This window comes from Phaenicophaeus curvirostris, unplaced genomic scaffold (assembly GCF_032191515.1).
Source record: "Phaenicophaeus curvirostris isolate KB17595 unplaced genomic scaffold, BPBGC_Pcur_1.0 scaffold_447, whole genome shotgun sequence".
Classification (NCBI taxonomy): domain Eukaryota; kingdom Metazoa; phylum Chordata; class Aves; order Cuculiformes; family Cuculidae; genus Phaenicophaeus; species Phaenicophaeus curvirostris.
The window spans coordinates 52455-68821 of NW_027207030.1; the positions used below are offsets into that span (position 1 = coordinate 52455).

The 16367-nt window shown below is 62.5% G+C and overlaps 1 protein-coding gene across 1 annotated transcript; it reads left to right on the forward strand.

The window, feature by feature from the left end:
- The first annotated feature begins 96 nt into the window (after window positions 1–96).
- SLC39A7 (solute carrier family 39 member 7) lies at window positions 97–15456 on the forward strand. The gene is given in 10 exon segments (XM_069882983.1): window positions 97–132; window positions 1216–1694; window positions 3751–3919; window positions 4015–4089; window positions 5357–5500; window positions 8036–8119; window positions 10803–10999; window positions 13814–13888; window positions 13890–13994; window positions 13996–15456. Coding segments are annotated over 9 exon segments (1365 nt in total). The 5' UTR covers window positions 97–132; window positions 1216–1250; the 3' UTR covers window positions 14068–15456.
- Window positions 15457–16367: the final 911 nt, after the last annotated feature.

The following is a 16367-nucleotide window of genomic DNA, read 5'->3' on the forward strand; positions in this document are numbered from 1 at the left end:
TTGCCCGCTTCCAAGATGGCGGCGCCGGCGTCACCCGCTTCCGCTTTCCCCGCCCCCCCCCCGCCGCGATCTCGCGAGGTTTGCGGGGCGCGCGCTGCCACGTCGGGGCCGGAGGCGGCGGGAGCGGAGCCGGTGAGACCCCGCGGGGCTCCGAGACGGGGCCGCTCTACCCCCCCCACCCCCTACTCTATGGCCCCGCTGGGGTGGGCGCTCTGGACCCTCGCTCCTTCCTCTCTGTGGTGCTGGGGTGGGGGGGGGCGATCTGGCTGGTCTAGCCCCGTCTCGGTGGTGCCCGGGCGTGAGGTGGGGGAGGCGCTCTGGACCCTGGGCCCGTTGTCTGTGGGGCCTGGAGACTCTCAGCCCTTTCTCTCTATGGTGCTGGGGGTGGGGGGCGCTCTGGCTGCTTCTCTCAGTCTCGATGATGCCGGGGGGAGGCTGGGCTGGACCCTCAGCCCTTCCCCTCTGTGGTCGGGCTGCTTGGTGCCGCTCTATCCCCTCTATCTCTATGGTGGGGCCGCTCTAGACACCCATCTCCCCCCTCTATGGCAGCCCTGGCGTCTACTCTGGGCTCAGGCTCTATGGTTTCCTCCTGTGGGAGCGCTCTGGACCCTCTTCCCTTCCTCTCTGTGGTGCCTGGGGAGGCGCATGTCTGGCCACCCCCGCCCCCATCTCTATGGTGCCCTGTGGGCTGATCTGGACCCTCATCCCTTCATCTCTATGGTAGGGCTGCTTGGTGCTGCTCTAGCCCCTCGAGCTCTGTGGTACGGCCACTCTAGGCCCCCATTGTTCCACTCTATGGCACCTCTGAGGCCCCACTCTATGGTTCCCCCCTCCAGGAGCCATCAGGGCCTCTCTGGACCCTCATCCCTTCCTCTCTATGGTTGGTGTCGCTCTATTTTTCCTTCACGCCTATGATACGGCCTCCTAGTGCCGCTCTAGTCCCCTGTCTCCCCACTCTGTGGCACCTCTGAGGCTCCACTCTGGTCCCTTGTCTCTATGGTTTGCACCACTGGGGTCACTCTGGACCCTCATCCTTTCCTCTCTATGGTAGGTGTGGTTGGTGCCGCTCTATCCCCTCAAACTCTGTGGTATGGTCACTCTAGCCCCCCATCATCCCACTCTATGGCACCTCTGAGGCTCCACTCTGGTCTCTTGTCTCTATGGTTTGCACCACTGGGGCCGCTCTGGTTGCTCATCCCTTCCTCTCTATGGCAGGAGCCGTTGGTGACGCAGCCGCCGTCCCCGGAGCGATGACGATGGCCACGAGGACACGAGGACTCGGTGCTGCCGTGGCCGCCACGCTGGTGCTCTGCCTGCTGCCGGCGCCCGGTGCCGCGCACGAGGGCCACGGCCACTCGCACGAGGACCTCCACCATGGCCATGGTCACTCGCACGAGGATCTCTACCACGGCCATGGTCACTCGCACGAGGATCTCTACCATGGTCACTCGCACGAGGACCTCCACCATGGCCATGGCCACTCGCATGAGGATCTCTACCACGGCCATGGCCACTCGCACGAGGATCTCTACCATGGCCACTCGCACGAGGACCTCCACCATGGCCATTCGCACAAGGATCTCCACCACGGCCACAGCCCCTCGCACGAGGATCTCCACCACAGCCCCTCACACGAGGGTCTTGGCCGCAGCCCCTCTCGCTCCTCTGCGGACACGGTGACTCTGTGGCTGCAGGTGAGTTTCCCCCCGTGGTAATGTCTCTTCTTCTTCCTCCTCGTCGTCTTCCTCCTCGTCGTCTTCCTCCTCGTCGTCTTCCTCCTCGTCGTCTTCCTCCTCGTCGTCTTCCTCCTCGTCGTCTTCCTCCTCGTCTTCCTCCTCTTTTTTCTCTTCTTCTTCTCTTTTTTTTTCCTTTTTCTTTCTCTTTCCCTTGTTCTTCTTCTTTCTCTTTTTCTTTCTCTTGTTCTTCCTTTTTTCCTTTTTTCCTTTTTTCCTTTTTTCCTTTTTTCCTTTTTTCCTTTTTTCCTTTTTTCCTTTCTTCCTTTTTTCCTTTTTTCCTTTTTTCTTTTCTTCCTTTTTTTGCTTTTTTCCTCTTCTTCCTCTTCTTTCTGTTCTTTTTCTTTCTTTTTCTCTTCTTTCTCTTTTTTCTCTTCTTTCCCTTTCCCTTTCCCTTTCCCTTTTCCTTCTTCTTTTCCTTCTTCTTTTCCTTCTTCTTTTCCTTCTTCTTTTCCTTCTTCTTTTCCTTCTTCTTCTTTTCCTTCTTCTTCTTTTCCTCCTTCTTCTTTTCCTCCTTCTTCTTTTCCTCCTTCTTCTTTTCCTCCTTCTTCTTTTCCTCCTTCTTCTTTTCCTCCTTCTTCTTTTCCTCCTTCTTCTTTTCCTCCTTCTTCTTTTCCTCCTTCTTCTTTTCCTCCTTCTTCTTTTCCTCCTTCTTCTTTTCCTCCTTCTTCTTTTCCTTCTTTTTCTTTTTCTTTTTCTTTTTCTTTTTCTTTTTCTTTTTCTTTTTCTTTTTCTTTTTCTTTTTCTTTTTCTTCTTTTCCTTCTTCTTTTCCTTCTTCTTTTCCTTCTTGTTCTTTTCCTTCTTTTTCTTTTTCTTTTTCTTTTTCTTTTTCTTTTCCTCCTTCTTTTCCTCCTTCTTTTCCTCCTTCTTTTCCTCCTTCTTTTCCTCCTTTTTCTTCTTCTTCTTTTCTTCTTCTTTTCTTCTTCTTTTCTTCTTCTTTTCTTCTTCTTTTCTTCTTCTTCTTCTTCTTCTTTTCTTCTTCTTTTCTTCTTCTTTTTCTTCTTCTTCTTTTCTTCTTCTTTTCTTCTTCTTTTCTTCTTCTTTTTCTTCTTCTTCTTCTTTTCTTCTTTTCTTCTTCTTTTCTTCTTCTTTTCTTCTTCTTTTCTTCTTCTTTTCTTCTTCTTTTTCTTCTTCTTTTTCTTCTTCTTCTTTTCTTCTTCTTTCTTCTTCTTTTCTTCTTCTTTTCTTCTTCTTTTCTTCTTCTTTTCTTCTTCTTTTCTTCTTCTTCTTCTTCTTCTTCTTCTTCTTCTTTTCTTCTTCCTTTTCTTCTTCTTTTCTTCTTCTTTTTCTTCTTCTTCTTTTCTTCTTCTTTTCTTTTTCTTTTCTTCTTCTTTTTCTTCTTCTTCTTCTTTTCTTCCTTTTCTTCTTCTTTTCTTCTTCTTTTCTTCTTCTTTTCTTCTTCTTTTCTTCTTCTTTTCTTCTTCTTTTTCTTCTTCTTCTTTTCTTCTTCTTTTCTTCTTCTTCTTCTTTCTTCTTCTTTTCTTCTTCTTTTCTTCTTCTTTTCTTCTTCTTTTCTTCTTCTTTTCTTCTTCTTTTCTTCTTCTTCTTCTTCTTCTTTTTCTTCTTCTTCTTTTCTTCTTCTTTTCTTCTTCTTTTCTTCTTTCTTTTCTTCTTCTTTTCTTCTTCTTTTCTTCTTCTTTTTCTTCTTCTTCTTTTCTTCTTCTTTTCTTCTTCTTCTTCTTCTTCTTTTCTTCTTCTTTTCTTCTTCTTTTCTTCTTCTTTTCTTCTTCTTTTCTTCTTCTTTTCTTCTTCTTCTTCTTCTTCTTTTTCTTCTTCTTCTTTTCTTCTTCTTTTCTTCTTCTTTTCTTCTTCTTTTCTTCTTCTTCTTCTTCTTCTTTTTCTTCTTCTTTTTCTTCTTCTTCTTCTTTTCTTCTTCTTTTCTTCTTCTTTTCTTCTTCTTCTTCTTCTTCTTCTTCTTCTTCTTCCTCTTTTCTTCTTCTTTTTCTCCCCCCCTCCTCCCCCGCGGTGCCCCGCTGTCCCCCCCCGGTGTCACGTCCGTCCCCGCTGTCCCCGCAGACGCTGGTGGCCACGGGGGTGATCAGCGCGGCGCCGTACGTGCTGCTGTTCCTGGTGCCCGTGGAGTCCAACGCGCCGCGGCACCAGGCGCTGCTCAAGCTGCTCCTCAGCTTCGCCGCGGGGGCCCTGCTGGGAGACGCCTTCCTGCACCTCATCCCGCACGCCCTGGGTGGGTGACGGTGGCCCCTGTGCCCCCCCTGTCCCCCCTGTCCCCTCCCCTGGGGACGGCGGGGAGGTCACCGGCCCCCTGGGCTCTCCCCGCAGCCCCCCACGGCGACGGTGGCCACCAGGAGCCCGGCCGCGGCTACCGGCAGCCAGCGGGGCACGGGCACTCGCACGGTGGGGACAGGGGGGGGGACGGGGTGGGGGGACGATGGGGAGGGGACAGGGGGGGACATTGGGGACAATGGGGGACCCTAAGGGAGGGGGGACGATGAGGAGGGGACAGGGGGTGACATTGGGGACATTGGGGGGACAGGGGGGACAGTGAGGAGGGGACAGGGGATGACATTGGGGGGACCCCAAGGGAGGGGGGACAATGAGGAGGGGACAGGGGGTGACATTGGGGACAATGGGGGGACCCCAAGGGAGGGGGGACGATGAGGAGGGGACAGGGGGTGACATTGGGGGGACAGGGGGGACGATGAGGAGGGGACAGGGGATGACATTGGGGACATTGGGGGGACCCTAAGGGAGGGGGGATGATGAGGAGGGGACAGGGGACACTGTTGGGGACAATGGGGGGGACAGGGGGGACAGGGGTGGGGGACAAGGGGGACCCCAAGGGGGATGGGGACAATGAGGAGGGGACAGGGGAGGCTGTTGGGGACACTGGGGGGATAATGAGGAGGGGACAGGGAACACTGTTGGGGACACTGGGGGGACCCCGAGGGAGGGGGGACGATGAGGAGGGAACAGGGGATGCCTTTGGGGACAATGGTGGGGACAGGGGGGACCCCAAGGGGGATGGGGACAATGAGGAGGGGACAGGGGATCCCATTTGGGGACACTGAGGGGGGATGGGGACACTGGAGGGGGGGACAGGGACATGGGGGACCCCAAGGGAGGGAGACAATGAGGAGGGGACAGGGGATGCCCTTGGGGACACTGGGGGGACCCCAAGGGAGGGGGGACAATGAGGAGGGGACAGGGGATCCCATTGGGGACACTGGGCAGGGGGACAGGGATGCTGGGGGGGACGACGGGGGGACCCCATGGGGACAGGGACACTGGGGGGTGACAGGGACACTGGGAAGGGGACAGGGGACAGGGATGGGGGGACACTGGGGGGGTGGGGACACTCGGAAGGGCACAAGGGGGACCCCGAGAGAGAGGGGGACAATGAGGAAGGGACAGGGGATCCCATTGGGGACACTGGGGGGGGGACAGGGATGGGGGGACAAGGACACTGGGGGGACGAGGTGGGACCCCAAGGGACAGGGGGACAGGGAGGAGGGGACAGGGGATCCCTCTGGGGACACTGGGGGGCGATGGGGACACTGGAGGGGGGGACAGGGCCAAGGGGGACCCCAAGGGAGGGGACAAGGGGTCCCACTGGGGACACCGCGGGGTGGGGGGGTCGGTGTCACCGTGTCCCTGTCCCCAGGCGAGGAGCACGCGAGGACGCTGGCCGTGGGGACGTGGGTGCTGGCCGGGATTGTCACCTTCCTGGCGCTGGAGATGGGCGTGCGGCACCTCAAGGGGGGACACGGCCACGGCCACGGGGAGGGGACACGGGGACACGGCCACGGTGAGGGGACACGGGGACACGGACACGGGGAGGGGACACGGGGACACGGACACGGTGAGGGGACACGGGGACACGGACACGGGGAGGGGACACGGGGACACGGGGACACGGACACGGTGAGGGGACGCGGGGACACGGGGAGGGGACACGGGGAGGGGACACGGGGACACAGTGAGGGGACACGGAGACACAGGGAGGGGTCATGGACATGGGGAGGGGACACGGGGAGGGGACACGGGGACATGGGGACACGGGGAGGGGACATGGGGACACGGGAGGGGGCACGGGGAGGGGACACGGGGACACGGCCACGGTGAGGGGACACGGGGACACGGACACGGTGAGGGGACACGGGGACACGGACACGGGGAGGGGACACGGGGACACGGGGACACGGACACGGTGAGGGGACGCGGGGACACGGGGAGGGGACACGGGGAGGGGACACGGGGACACAGTGAGGGGACACGGAGACACAGGGAGGGGTCATGGACATGGGGAGCAGACATGGGGACACGGGGAGGGGACACAGCCACAGGGACACGGACACGGGGAGGGGACACAGACACAGGGACACGGTCACGGGGAGGGGACATGGGGACACGGGGACACAGGGACACGGGGACACAGGGACACGGACACAGCCACGGTGAGGGGACACGGGGACATGGACACGGTGAGGGGACACGGGGAGGGGACATGGGGACACGGGGACACAGGGAGGGGACACAGGGACACGGGGAGGGGACACGGGGACACGGGGAGGGGACACGGGGACACGGACACAGCCACGGTGAGGGGACACGGGGACATGGACACGGTGAGGGGACACGGGGACACGGACACAGCCACGGTGAGGGACACGGGGACACGGTGAGGGGACACGGGGACACGGGGAGGGGACACAGACACAGGGACATGGACACAGGGAGGGGACACGGGGACATGGGGAGGCGACACGGGGACACGGCCACGGGGAGGGGACACGGGGAGGGGACACGGGGACACGGGGAGGGGAAACGGGGACACGGGGAGGGGACGCAGGGACACGGGGAGGGGACACACACGGGGAGGGGACATGGGGACACAGGGACACAGTGAGGGGACATGGGGACACGGGGACATGGGGACACGGTGAGGGGACATGGGGACACAGGAGGGGACACGGACACAGCCACGGGGAGGGGACACGGGGACACAGGGACACGGACATGGGGAGGGGACGCGGGGAGGGGACGCGGGGACACGGAGACACGGACACGGGGAGGGGACATGGACATGGGGAGGGGACACGGACACGGGGAGGGGACATGGGGACATGGTGAGGGGACACGGGGACACGGTGAGGGGACACGGACATGGGGAGGGACACAGGGACATGGTGATGGGACATGGACACAGTGAGGGGACACGGGGACACGGGGACACGGGGACACAGACACAGCCACGGGGAGGGGACACGGGGACACGGACACAGCCACAGGGAGGGGACATGGGGACACGGTGAGGGGACACGGACACAGTGAGGGGACATGGGGACACGGGGAGGGGACACAGACACGGGGACATAGGGACACAGTGAGGGGACACGGGGACACGGTGAGGGGACACGGACACAGCCACGGGGAGGGGACACGGGGACACGGACAGGGGACACAGACACGGGGACATAGGGACACAGTGAGGGGACACGGGGACATGGTGAGGGGACACGGACACGGGGAGGGGACACGGGGACATGGGCACAGCCACGGGGAGGGGACACGGGGACACGGTGAGGGGACACGGGGACACGGACACAGCCACAGGGAGAGGACGCGGGGACACAGGGACACGGTGAGGGGCACGGGGACACAGTGAGGGGACACAGCCACAGGGAGGGGACACGGGGACACGGGGAGGGGACACAGACACGGGGAGGGGACACAGTGAGGGGACACGGACACAGGGAGGGGACACACACACGGGGAGAGGACACGGACACAGTGAGGGGACACAGACACGGGGAGGGGACACGGGGACACAGTGAGGGGACACGGGGACATGGTGAGGGGACACAGGCACGGGGAGGGGACACGGTGAGGGGTAACAGGCACAGAGAGGGGGCACGGGGACACAGGGAGGGGACACAGACACGGGGAGGGGACATGGGGACACACCAAGGGGACATGGTGAGGGGACACGGGGATACGAGGACACAGTGAGGGGACAGTGGGGGGGACATCTTCATGGAATATGGGGGACACGGGGGGGACACAGAGGGGATGGGGACATTGCGGGGGGGGTGACAGGGACTGGGAGGTGTTACTAACAGGGTCACTGGGGACACGAGGGGGACAATAAGGGGGTGATGGGGACACTGGGAGGGGTGATGGGGACACCGGGGGGGTGATGGGGACACTGGGAGGGGTGATGGGGACACTGGGGGGGGTGATGGGGACACCAGGGGTGTGATGGGGACACCAGGGGGGTGATGGGGACACCGGGGGGGGTGAGGTGGCCCCTGACCCCCCGTTGTCCCCTCCGTGTCCCCAGGAGCCAAGGCCAGGAGCAGCTCGAGCGAGGGCGAGGACAAGGGGGGACAGCGCAAGAGGGGACGCGCCACCCCCCAGGAGCCGGGTAGGGGGACACGGAGGGGACACGAGGACACCGGGGGGGACAGGGACACGCTGGGGGTGACGATGGGGACATTGGGGCTCATTGGGGCTCCACAGGTGACAATGGGGATGCTCTGGGGGTGACAATGGGGACCCCGGGGCTCATTGGGTCTCCATAAATGACAATGGGGACACCCTGGAGTGACAATGGGGACCCTGGAGTGACAATGGGGGGACCCTGGGGGTGACATTGGGGACCCTGGGGCTCATTGGGTCTCCATGGGTGACACTAGGGACCCTTGGTGGCCCCGGTGTCCTCAGCACTGGGTACCTTGGGGTTGACCATGGGTCTCCGTGGATGACGATGGGGACTTTGGGGCTCCATGGGGACCCCGGGGGTGACACTGGGGACACCTGGGTGACACCAGGAACCTTATGGGTGATAATGGGGACCCCTGGGTGACCCTGGGGACCCTTGGTGACCCCGGTGTCCCCATCGCTGGAGGTGCCAGGTGGATGATGGGCACCTTGGTGTTGACCATGGGTGACGATGGGGACTCTGGGGCTCCATGAGGACTCCTGGGTGACACCGGGGGCCCCATGGGTGACACTAGGAACCTCATGGATGACACTGGAGACCTCTGGGTGACACCAGGGACCCCTGGGGACCCTTGGTGGCCCCAGCAATGGACACCTTGGGGTTGACCATGGGTCTCCATGGGTGACGATGGGGACTCTGGGGCTCCATGGGGATCCGGTGGGTGATACTGGGGACCTCATGGGTGACACTGGGGACCTCATGGATGACGCCGGGGACCCGTGGGTGACGCTGGGAACCTCATGGATGACACTGGAGACTTCTGGGTGACACCAGGGACCCCTGGGTGACCCTGGGGACCCTTGGTGACCCCAGTGTCCCCAGCAATGGGCACCTTGGGGTTGACCATGAGTCTCCATGGTTGACGATGGGGACTCTGGGGCTCCATGAGGACCCCTGGGTGACACCGGGGGCTCCATGGGTGACACTGGGAACCTCCAGGATGACACTGGAGACCCCTGGGTGACACTGGGGACCTCTGGGTGACACCAGGGACCCCGGGGACCCTTGGTGGCCCCAGCAATGGACACTTTGGGGTTGGCCATGGGTCTCCATGGGTGACGATGGGGACTCTGGGGCTGCGTGAAGACCCCCCGGGTGACACTGGGGACCCCTGGGTGACACCAGAAACCTTATGGGTGACACTGGAGATCCCTGGGTGACACTGGGGACCCCTGGGGACCTTGGTGGCCCCATCGCTGGAGGTGCCAGGTGGATGATGGGCACCTTGGGGTTGACCATGGGTGACGCTGGGGACTGTGGGGCTGCGTGAGGACCCCCTGGGTGACACTGGGGACCCCGTGGATGACACTGGGAACTTCATGGGTGACACCGGGGAGCCGTAGGTGACACTGGGGACCCTTGGTGACCCCGGTGTCCCCAGCGAAGGGCACCTTGGGGTTGATCATGGGTCACCATGGGTGACAATGGGGACTCTGGGGCTCCATGAGGACCCCGTGGGTGACACTGGGGACCCCTGGGTGACACTAGGAACCTCATGGGTGACAATGGGGACCCGTGGGTGACCCTGCGGACCCTTGGTGACCCCGTTGTCCCCAGCGATGGGCACCTTGGGGTTGACCATGGGTGACAATGGGGACTCTGGGGCTCCATGAGGACCCCGTGGGTGACACTGGGGACCCCTGGGTGATACTGGGAACCTCATGGATGACACTGGGGACCCCTGGGTGACTCTGGGGACCCTTGGTGACCCCGGTGTCCCCAGCGAAGGGCACCTTGGGGTTGATCATGGGTCTTCATGGGTGATGATGGGGACTCTGGGGCTCCATGAGGACCCCGTGGGTGACACTGGGGACCCCGTGGGTGACACCAGGAGTCCCAAGGGTGACAGTGGGGTCCCCTGGGTGACCCTGGGGACCATTGGTGACTCCAGTGTCCCCAGGGCTGGTGAATGCAGATGGATGATGGGCACCTTGGGGTTGACCATGAGCGACGATGGGGACCCTGGAGCTCCATGGGGACCCCTGGGTGACACCGGGGACCCCATGGGTGACACTAGGAACCCCTGGGTGACACTGGAGACCCCTGGGTGACACTGGGGACCTCTGGGTGACACCAGGGACCCCTGGGGACCCTTGGTGGCCCCAGCAATGGACACCTTGGGGTTGACCATGCATGATGATGGGGACTCTGGGGCTCTATGAGGACCCCATTGGTGACACTGGGGACCCCTGGGTGACACTAGGAACCTCATGGGTGACAATGGGGACCCCTGGGTGACGTTGGGGACCCTTGGTGACCCCAGTGTATCCAGCAATGGACACCTTGGGGTTGATCATGGGTCTTCGTGGGTGACAATGGGGACTCTGGGGCTCCATGAGGACCCTGTGGGTGACACTGGGGACCTTGTGGGTGACACCAGAAACCTTATGGGTGACAATGGGGACCCCTGGGGACCCTTGGGGACCTTGGTGTCCCCATCGCTGGAGGTTGCAGGTGGATGCTGGGCACCTTGGGGTTGACCATGGGTGACGCTGGGGACTGTGGGGCTGCGTGAGGACCCCCTGGGTGACACCGGGGACCTCATGGGTGACCCCGGGGACCCCTTGTGACCCCGCGGGTGACGCCGCTGTCCCCGTGTCCCCAGCGCTGGGGGTGCCGGGGGTGCTGAACGTGGTGGCGGACGCCGCGCACAACTTCACGGACGGGCTGGCGCTGGGGGCGGCCTTCGCGGCGGGGCCGGCGCTGGGGACGGTGACCGCGGTGACCGTCCTGCTGCACGAGCTGCCCCACGAGATCGGCGACTTCGCCATCCTGGTGCAGGCCGGCTGCACCAAGAGACAGGTCAGCGCACCAGTACGCACCAGTACGCACCAGTACGGACCAGTAGGGACCAGTAGCCACCGCCCCGCGGCCACCCCTACCCTTACGCCACCCGGGTTCCCAGTGTCCCCAGTGTCCCCAGTGTCCCCAGTGTCCCCCTGTGTCCCCTACTCTCTTCCAGCATCCCCCCACGTCTCCCAGTATGCCCCAGTATGCCCCCATATCCCCCCACATCCTCTAGTGCCACCAGTGTTCCCAGTATACCCCAGTGTCCCCAGTGTCCCCAGTGTCCCCAGTGTCCCCCTGTATCCCATAGTGGCCCCCAGCATTCCCCAGTGTCACCCAGCATCCCCCAGTGTCACCCAGTATGCCCCATATCAACCCCCAGCCCCTTGTGCCACCAGTGTCCCCAGTATTCCCAGTGTCCCCAGTGTCCCCAGTATCCCCCCACGTCCCCCAGTATGCACCAGTATCCCCAGTGTTCCCCATAGCCACCCATACCCTTATGCCACCCGTGTTCCCAGTGTCCCCAGTGTCCCCGGTGTCCCCCAGTGTCCCCTACTCTCTTCCAGCATCCCCCCATGTCTCCCAGTATGCCCCAGTATGCCCCAGTATGCCCCCATATCCTCCTGTGCCACCAGTGTTCCCAGTATACCCCAGTATTCCCAGTGTCCCCAGTGTCCCCGGTGTCCCCCTGTGTCCCCTACTCTCTCCCAGTATCCCCCCATGTCTCCCAGTATGCCCCAGTATGCCCCAGTATGCCCCCATATCCTCCCACATCCTCTTGTGCCACCAGTGTCCCCAGTAGCCCAAGTGGCCACCATGATCCCAGTGACCACCATGTCCCCAGTAGCCCCAGTGCCCCCAGTAGCCCCAGTGGCCACCATGTCCCCAGTAGCCCCAGTGCCCCCAGTAGCCCCAGTGACCACCATGTTCCCAGTGTCCCCAGTAGCCCAGTGGCCACCAAGTCCCCAGTAGCCCCAGTGGCCCCAGTGGCCACCATGTCCCTGTTGCCCCATTAGCCCAGTGACCACTGTGTCCCCAGTAGCCCCAGTGACCCCAGTAGCCCCAGTGACCACCATGTTCCCAGTAGCCCCAGTTGCTCCATGTCCCCAGTGCCTCCAGTGCCCCCAGTAGCCCCAGTGACCACCGTGATCCCGGTGACTCCAGTAGCCCCAGTGACCACCATGTCCCCACTGTCCCAGTAGCCCCAGTGGCCACTGTTTTCCCAGCAGCCCCAGTGCCCCCAGTAGCCCAGTGACCACCATGATCCCAGTGCCCCCAGTAGCCCCAGTGGCCACCATGTTCCATTTAGCCCCAGTGCCCCCAGTAGCCCCAGTGCCCACCATGTTCCCAGTAGCCCCAGTAGCCCCAGTGACCACCATGTTCCCAGTGTCCCAGTAGCCCCAGTGCCCACCATGTCCCCGGTGCCCCCAGTAGCCCCAGTGACCGCCATGTCCCCACTGTCCCAGTAGCCGCAGTGGCCACCATGTCACCAGTAGCCCCAGTGTCCCAGTAGCCCCAGTGACCACCATGTCCCCAGTGCCCCCAATAGCCCCAGTGGCCACCATGTCCCCAGTGTCCCCAGTAGCCCCAGTGCCCCCAATAGCCCCAGTGACCACCACGTCCCCAGTGTCCCAGTAGCCCCAGTGACCACCATGTCCCTAGTAGCCCCAGTGGAGACTGTGTTCCGAGTGGCCACCATGTCCCCAGTAGCCCCAGTGTCCCAGTAGCCCCAGTGACCACCATGTCCCCAGTAGCCCCAGTGTCCCAATAGCCCCAGTGACCACCATGTCCCCAGTGTCCCAGTAGCCCCAGTGACCACCATGTCCCCAGTAGCCCCAGTTGCCACCATGTCCCCAGTATCCCAGTAGCCCCAGTAGCCCAGTGCCCACCATGTCCCCAGTGCCCCCAGTAGCCCCAGTGACCACCATGTCCCCAGTGTCCCCAGTAGCCCCAGTGGCCACCATGTCCCCAGTGTCCCCAGTGTCCCAGTAGCCCCAGTGACCACCATGTCCCCAGTAGCCCCAGTGTCCCAGTAGCCCCAGTGACCACCATGTCCCCAGTAGCCCCAATTGCCACCATGTCCCCAGTAGCCCCAGTGCCCCCAGTAGCCCCAGTGACCACCATGTCCCCAGTGGCCCCAGTGGCCCCAGTGACCACCATGTCCCCAGTGCCCCAGTAGCCCCAGTCACCACCATGATCCCAGTGCCCCCAGTAGCCCCAGTGCCCCCAGTACCCCAGTCACCACCATGTCCCCAGTATCCCAGTGCCCCCAGTAGCCCCAATGACCACCATGTTCCCAGTGTCCCCAGTAGCCCCAGTGACCACCATGTCCCCAGTGCCCCCAGTAGCCCCCAGTGACCTCCATGTCCCCAGTAGCCCCAGTGCCCCCAGTACCCCAGTCACCACCATGTCCCCAGTGCCCCAGTAGCCCCAGTGACCACCATGTCCCCAGTAGCCCCAGTGGCCACCATGTCCCCAGTAGCCCCAGTGTCCCCAGTAGCCCCAGTGACCACCATGTCCCAGTGTCCCAGTAGCCCCAGTGGCCACCATGTCCCCAGTAGCCCCAGTGTCCCCAGTAGCCCCAGTGACCACCATGTCCCAGTGTCCCAGTAGCCCCAGTGGCCACCATGTCCCCAGTAGCCCCAGTGTCCCCAGTAGCCCCAGTGACCACCATGTCCCCAGTGCCCCAGTAGCCCCAGTGGCCACCATGTCCCCAGTGTCCCCAGTAGCCCCACTAGCCCCCGTGTCCCCACCCCCCCCACACCCCCCAGCCCCCCCCAGTCCCCCAGCTCCCCCAGCCCCCCCAGCGCGGCCGTGTCCCCCCCGCAGGCGATGCGTCTGCAGCTGGTGACGGCGCTGGGCGCGGTGGCCGGCGCCTGCTGCTCGCTGGTGGCCGAGGGCGCGGGGGGCGGTGGCCACGCGCCGCGTGCTGCCCTTCACGGCCGGTGGCTTCGTCTACGTGGCGGCCGTCTCGGTGCTCCCCGAGGTGCTGCGCGACGCCGCCCCCGCGCCAGGCCGGCCTGCGCCTCCTCGCCCTGCTGGCCGGGCTCGCCATGATGGTCGCCATCGCACACCTCGAGTAGGCCCCGGCCTGCGTCCCGGGGGCACCGGGGACCCCGACACCCCCCGCTCTGGGCACACCGGGACCCCCCAGGGTGGGGACATGGGGGCCTCCCAGTTTGGGGACACCGGGACCTCTGGGCTGGGGACACGGGGAGCCTGGGTTGGGGACATCAGGGCCTCTAGTTTGAGGACACGCAGGCCCCGGGTTGGGGACACCAGGACCCCAGGTTGGGGACACCAAGGCCTCTAGTTTGGGGACACGGGGACCCCAGTTTGGGGACACCAGGGCCTCTAGTTTGAGGACACGGGGGCCCCAGGTTGGGGACACCAGGACCTCCCAGTTTAGGGACATGGGGACCTCCCAGTCTGGGGACACGGGGAGCCCGGGTTGGGGACATCGGGGCCTCTAGTTTGAGGACACGGAGGCCCCGGGTTGGGGACACCAGGACCTCCCAGGTTGGGGACACGGGGACTTCCCAGGTTGGGGACACCAGGACCTCCATTTTGGGGACACGGGGACCCCCAGGCTGGGGACACCAGGACCTCCAGGATGGGGACATGGGGACCCTCCCAGTTTGGGGACACGGGGACCCCGGTTTGGGGACACCAGGACCTCCAATTTGGGGACACCAGGACCCCCAGGTTAGGGACACAGGGACCTCCCAGTTTGGGGACACCAGGATCCCCAGTTTGGGACATGGGGACCCCGGGTTGGGGACACCAGGACCTCACAGTTTGGGGACATGGGGACCTCCCAATTTGGGTACACCAGGACCCCCAGGTTGGGGACATGGGGACTTCCCAGTTTGGGGACACAAGGACCCCCAGGTTGGGGACACGGGGACCCCAGGTTGGGGCCACCGGGGCCTCTAGTTTGAGGACACGGAGGCCCCAGGTTGGGGACACCAGGACCCCCAGGTTGGGGACATGGGGGCCTCCCAGTTTGGGGACACGGGGACCCCGGTTTGGGGCCACCAGGGCCTCTAGTTTGAGGACACGGAGGCCCCAGGTTGGGGACACCAGGACCTCCGTTTTGGGGACACGGGAACCCCCAGGCTGGGGACACCAGGACCCCCAGGATGGGGACATGGGGACCTCCCAGTCTGGGGACACCAGGACCTCCCAGGTTGGGGACACAGGGAATGGGGGTCCCTGAACCCCACACAGTTTGGGGACACGGGGACCTCCCAATATGGGGACATGGGGGCCCCAGGTTGGGGACATGGGGACCTCCCAGTTTGGGGACACGGGGACCTCCGGGTTGGGGACACGGGGAGCCCGGGTTGGGGACATCGGGGCCTCTAGTTTGAGGACGCGGAGGCCCCGGGTTGGGGACACCAGGACCTCCCAGGTTGGGGACACGGGGAATGGGGGTCCCTGAAACCCACACAGTTTGGGGACATGGGGACCCCCAGGTTGGGGACATGGGGACCTCCCAGTTTGGGGACACAGGGACTGCCAGTCTGGGGACACGGGGAATGGGGTCCCTGAACCCCACACAGTTTGTGGACACAGGGACCTCCCAGTTTGGGGACACGGGGACCCCCAGTTTGGGGACACCAGGACCTCGCAGTTTGGGGACACGGGGAATGGGGGTCCCCGAAACCCACCCAGTCTGGGGACATGGGGACCCCAGTTTGGGGACACGGGGACCCTGCCCCCCCAGTTTGGGGACACAAGGAATGGGGGACCCTGAACCCCGCCCAGTTCGGGGACACCAGGACCTCAAATTTTGGGGACGTGGGGACTTTGGGATTGGGGGGGGGTCCCCAATTTGGGGGGGATCCCTAGAATGGGGGGGTCCTTCGTCTGGGGGGGGTGGTCCCTGAGATGGGGGGGGTCCCCAATTTGGGGGGGGGGTGTTCCCTGAGATGGGGGGGCTCCCTGGATGGGGGGTGTCCCCAATTTGGGGGGGTGGGGTTCCCTGAGATGGGGGGGGTCCCCAATTTGGGGAGGGGGAATCCTTGAGCTGGGGGGCTCCCTGGGATGGGGGGACCCCCAGTTTTTTTGGGGGGGGGTGTCCCTGGGATGGGGGGTTCCCCAGTTTTGGGGGGGGGGGCTCCCCCATTTGGGGGGTGTCCTTGGGCTGGGGGGGGGACCCCGGATTTGGGGGAGCGGCTGCCTCATTCCCGGGTGGATTTGGGGCGCCCTGGGGTGGTTTTTTTTTTTTATAAGGACTGTAGCGACTCGCGGGTTTGTTTCATTAAAGAAAGAGCGTCGAGCTGTGCCTGGGGGGGCTCCCCCCCTTCCTCCCCCCTCTCCCCGCGGGGTTCGGGGCGTGAAAACCCCGAGAATTTGGGGTGAAAAGAAGGAAAAGGGG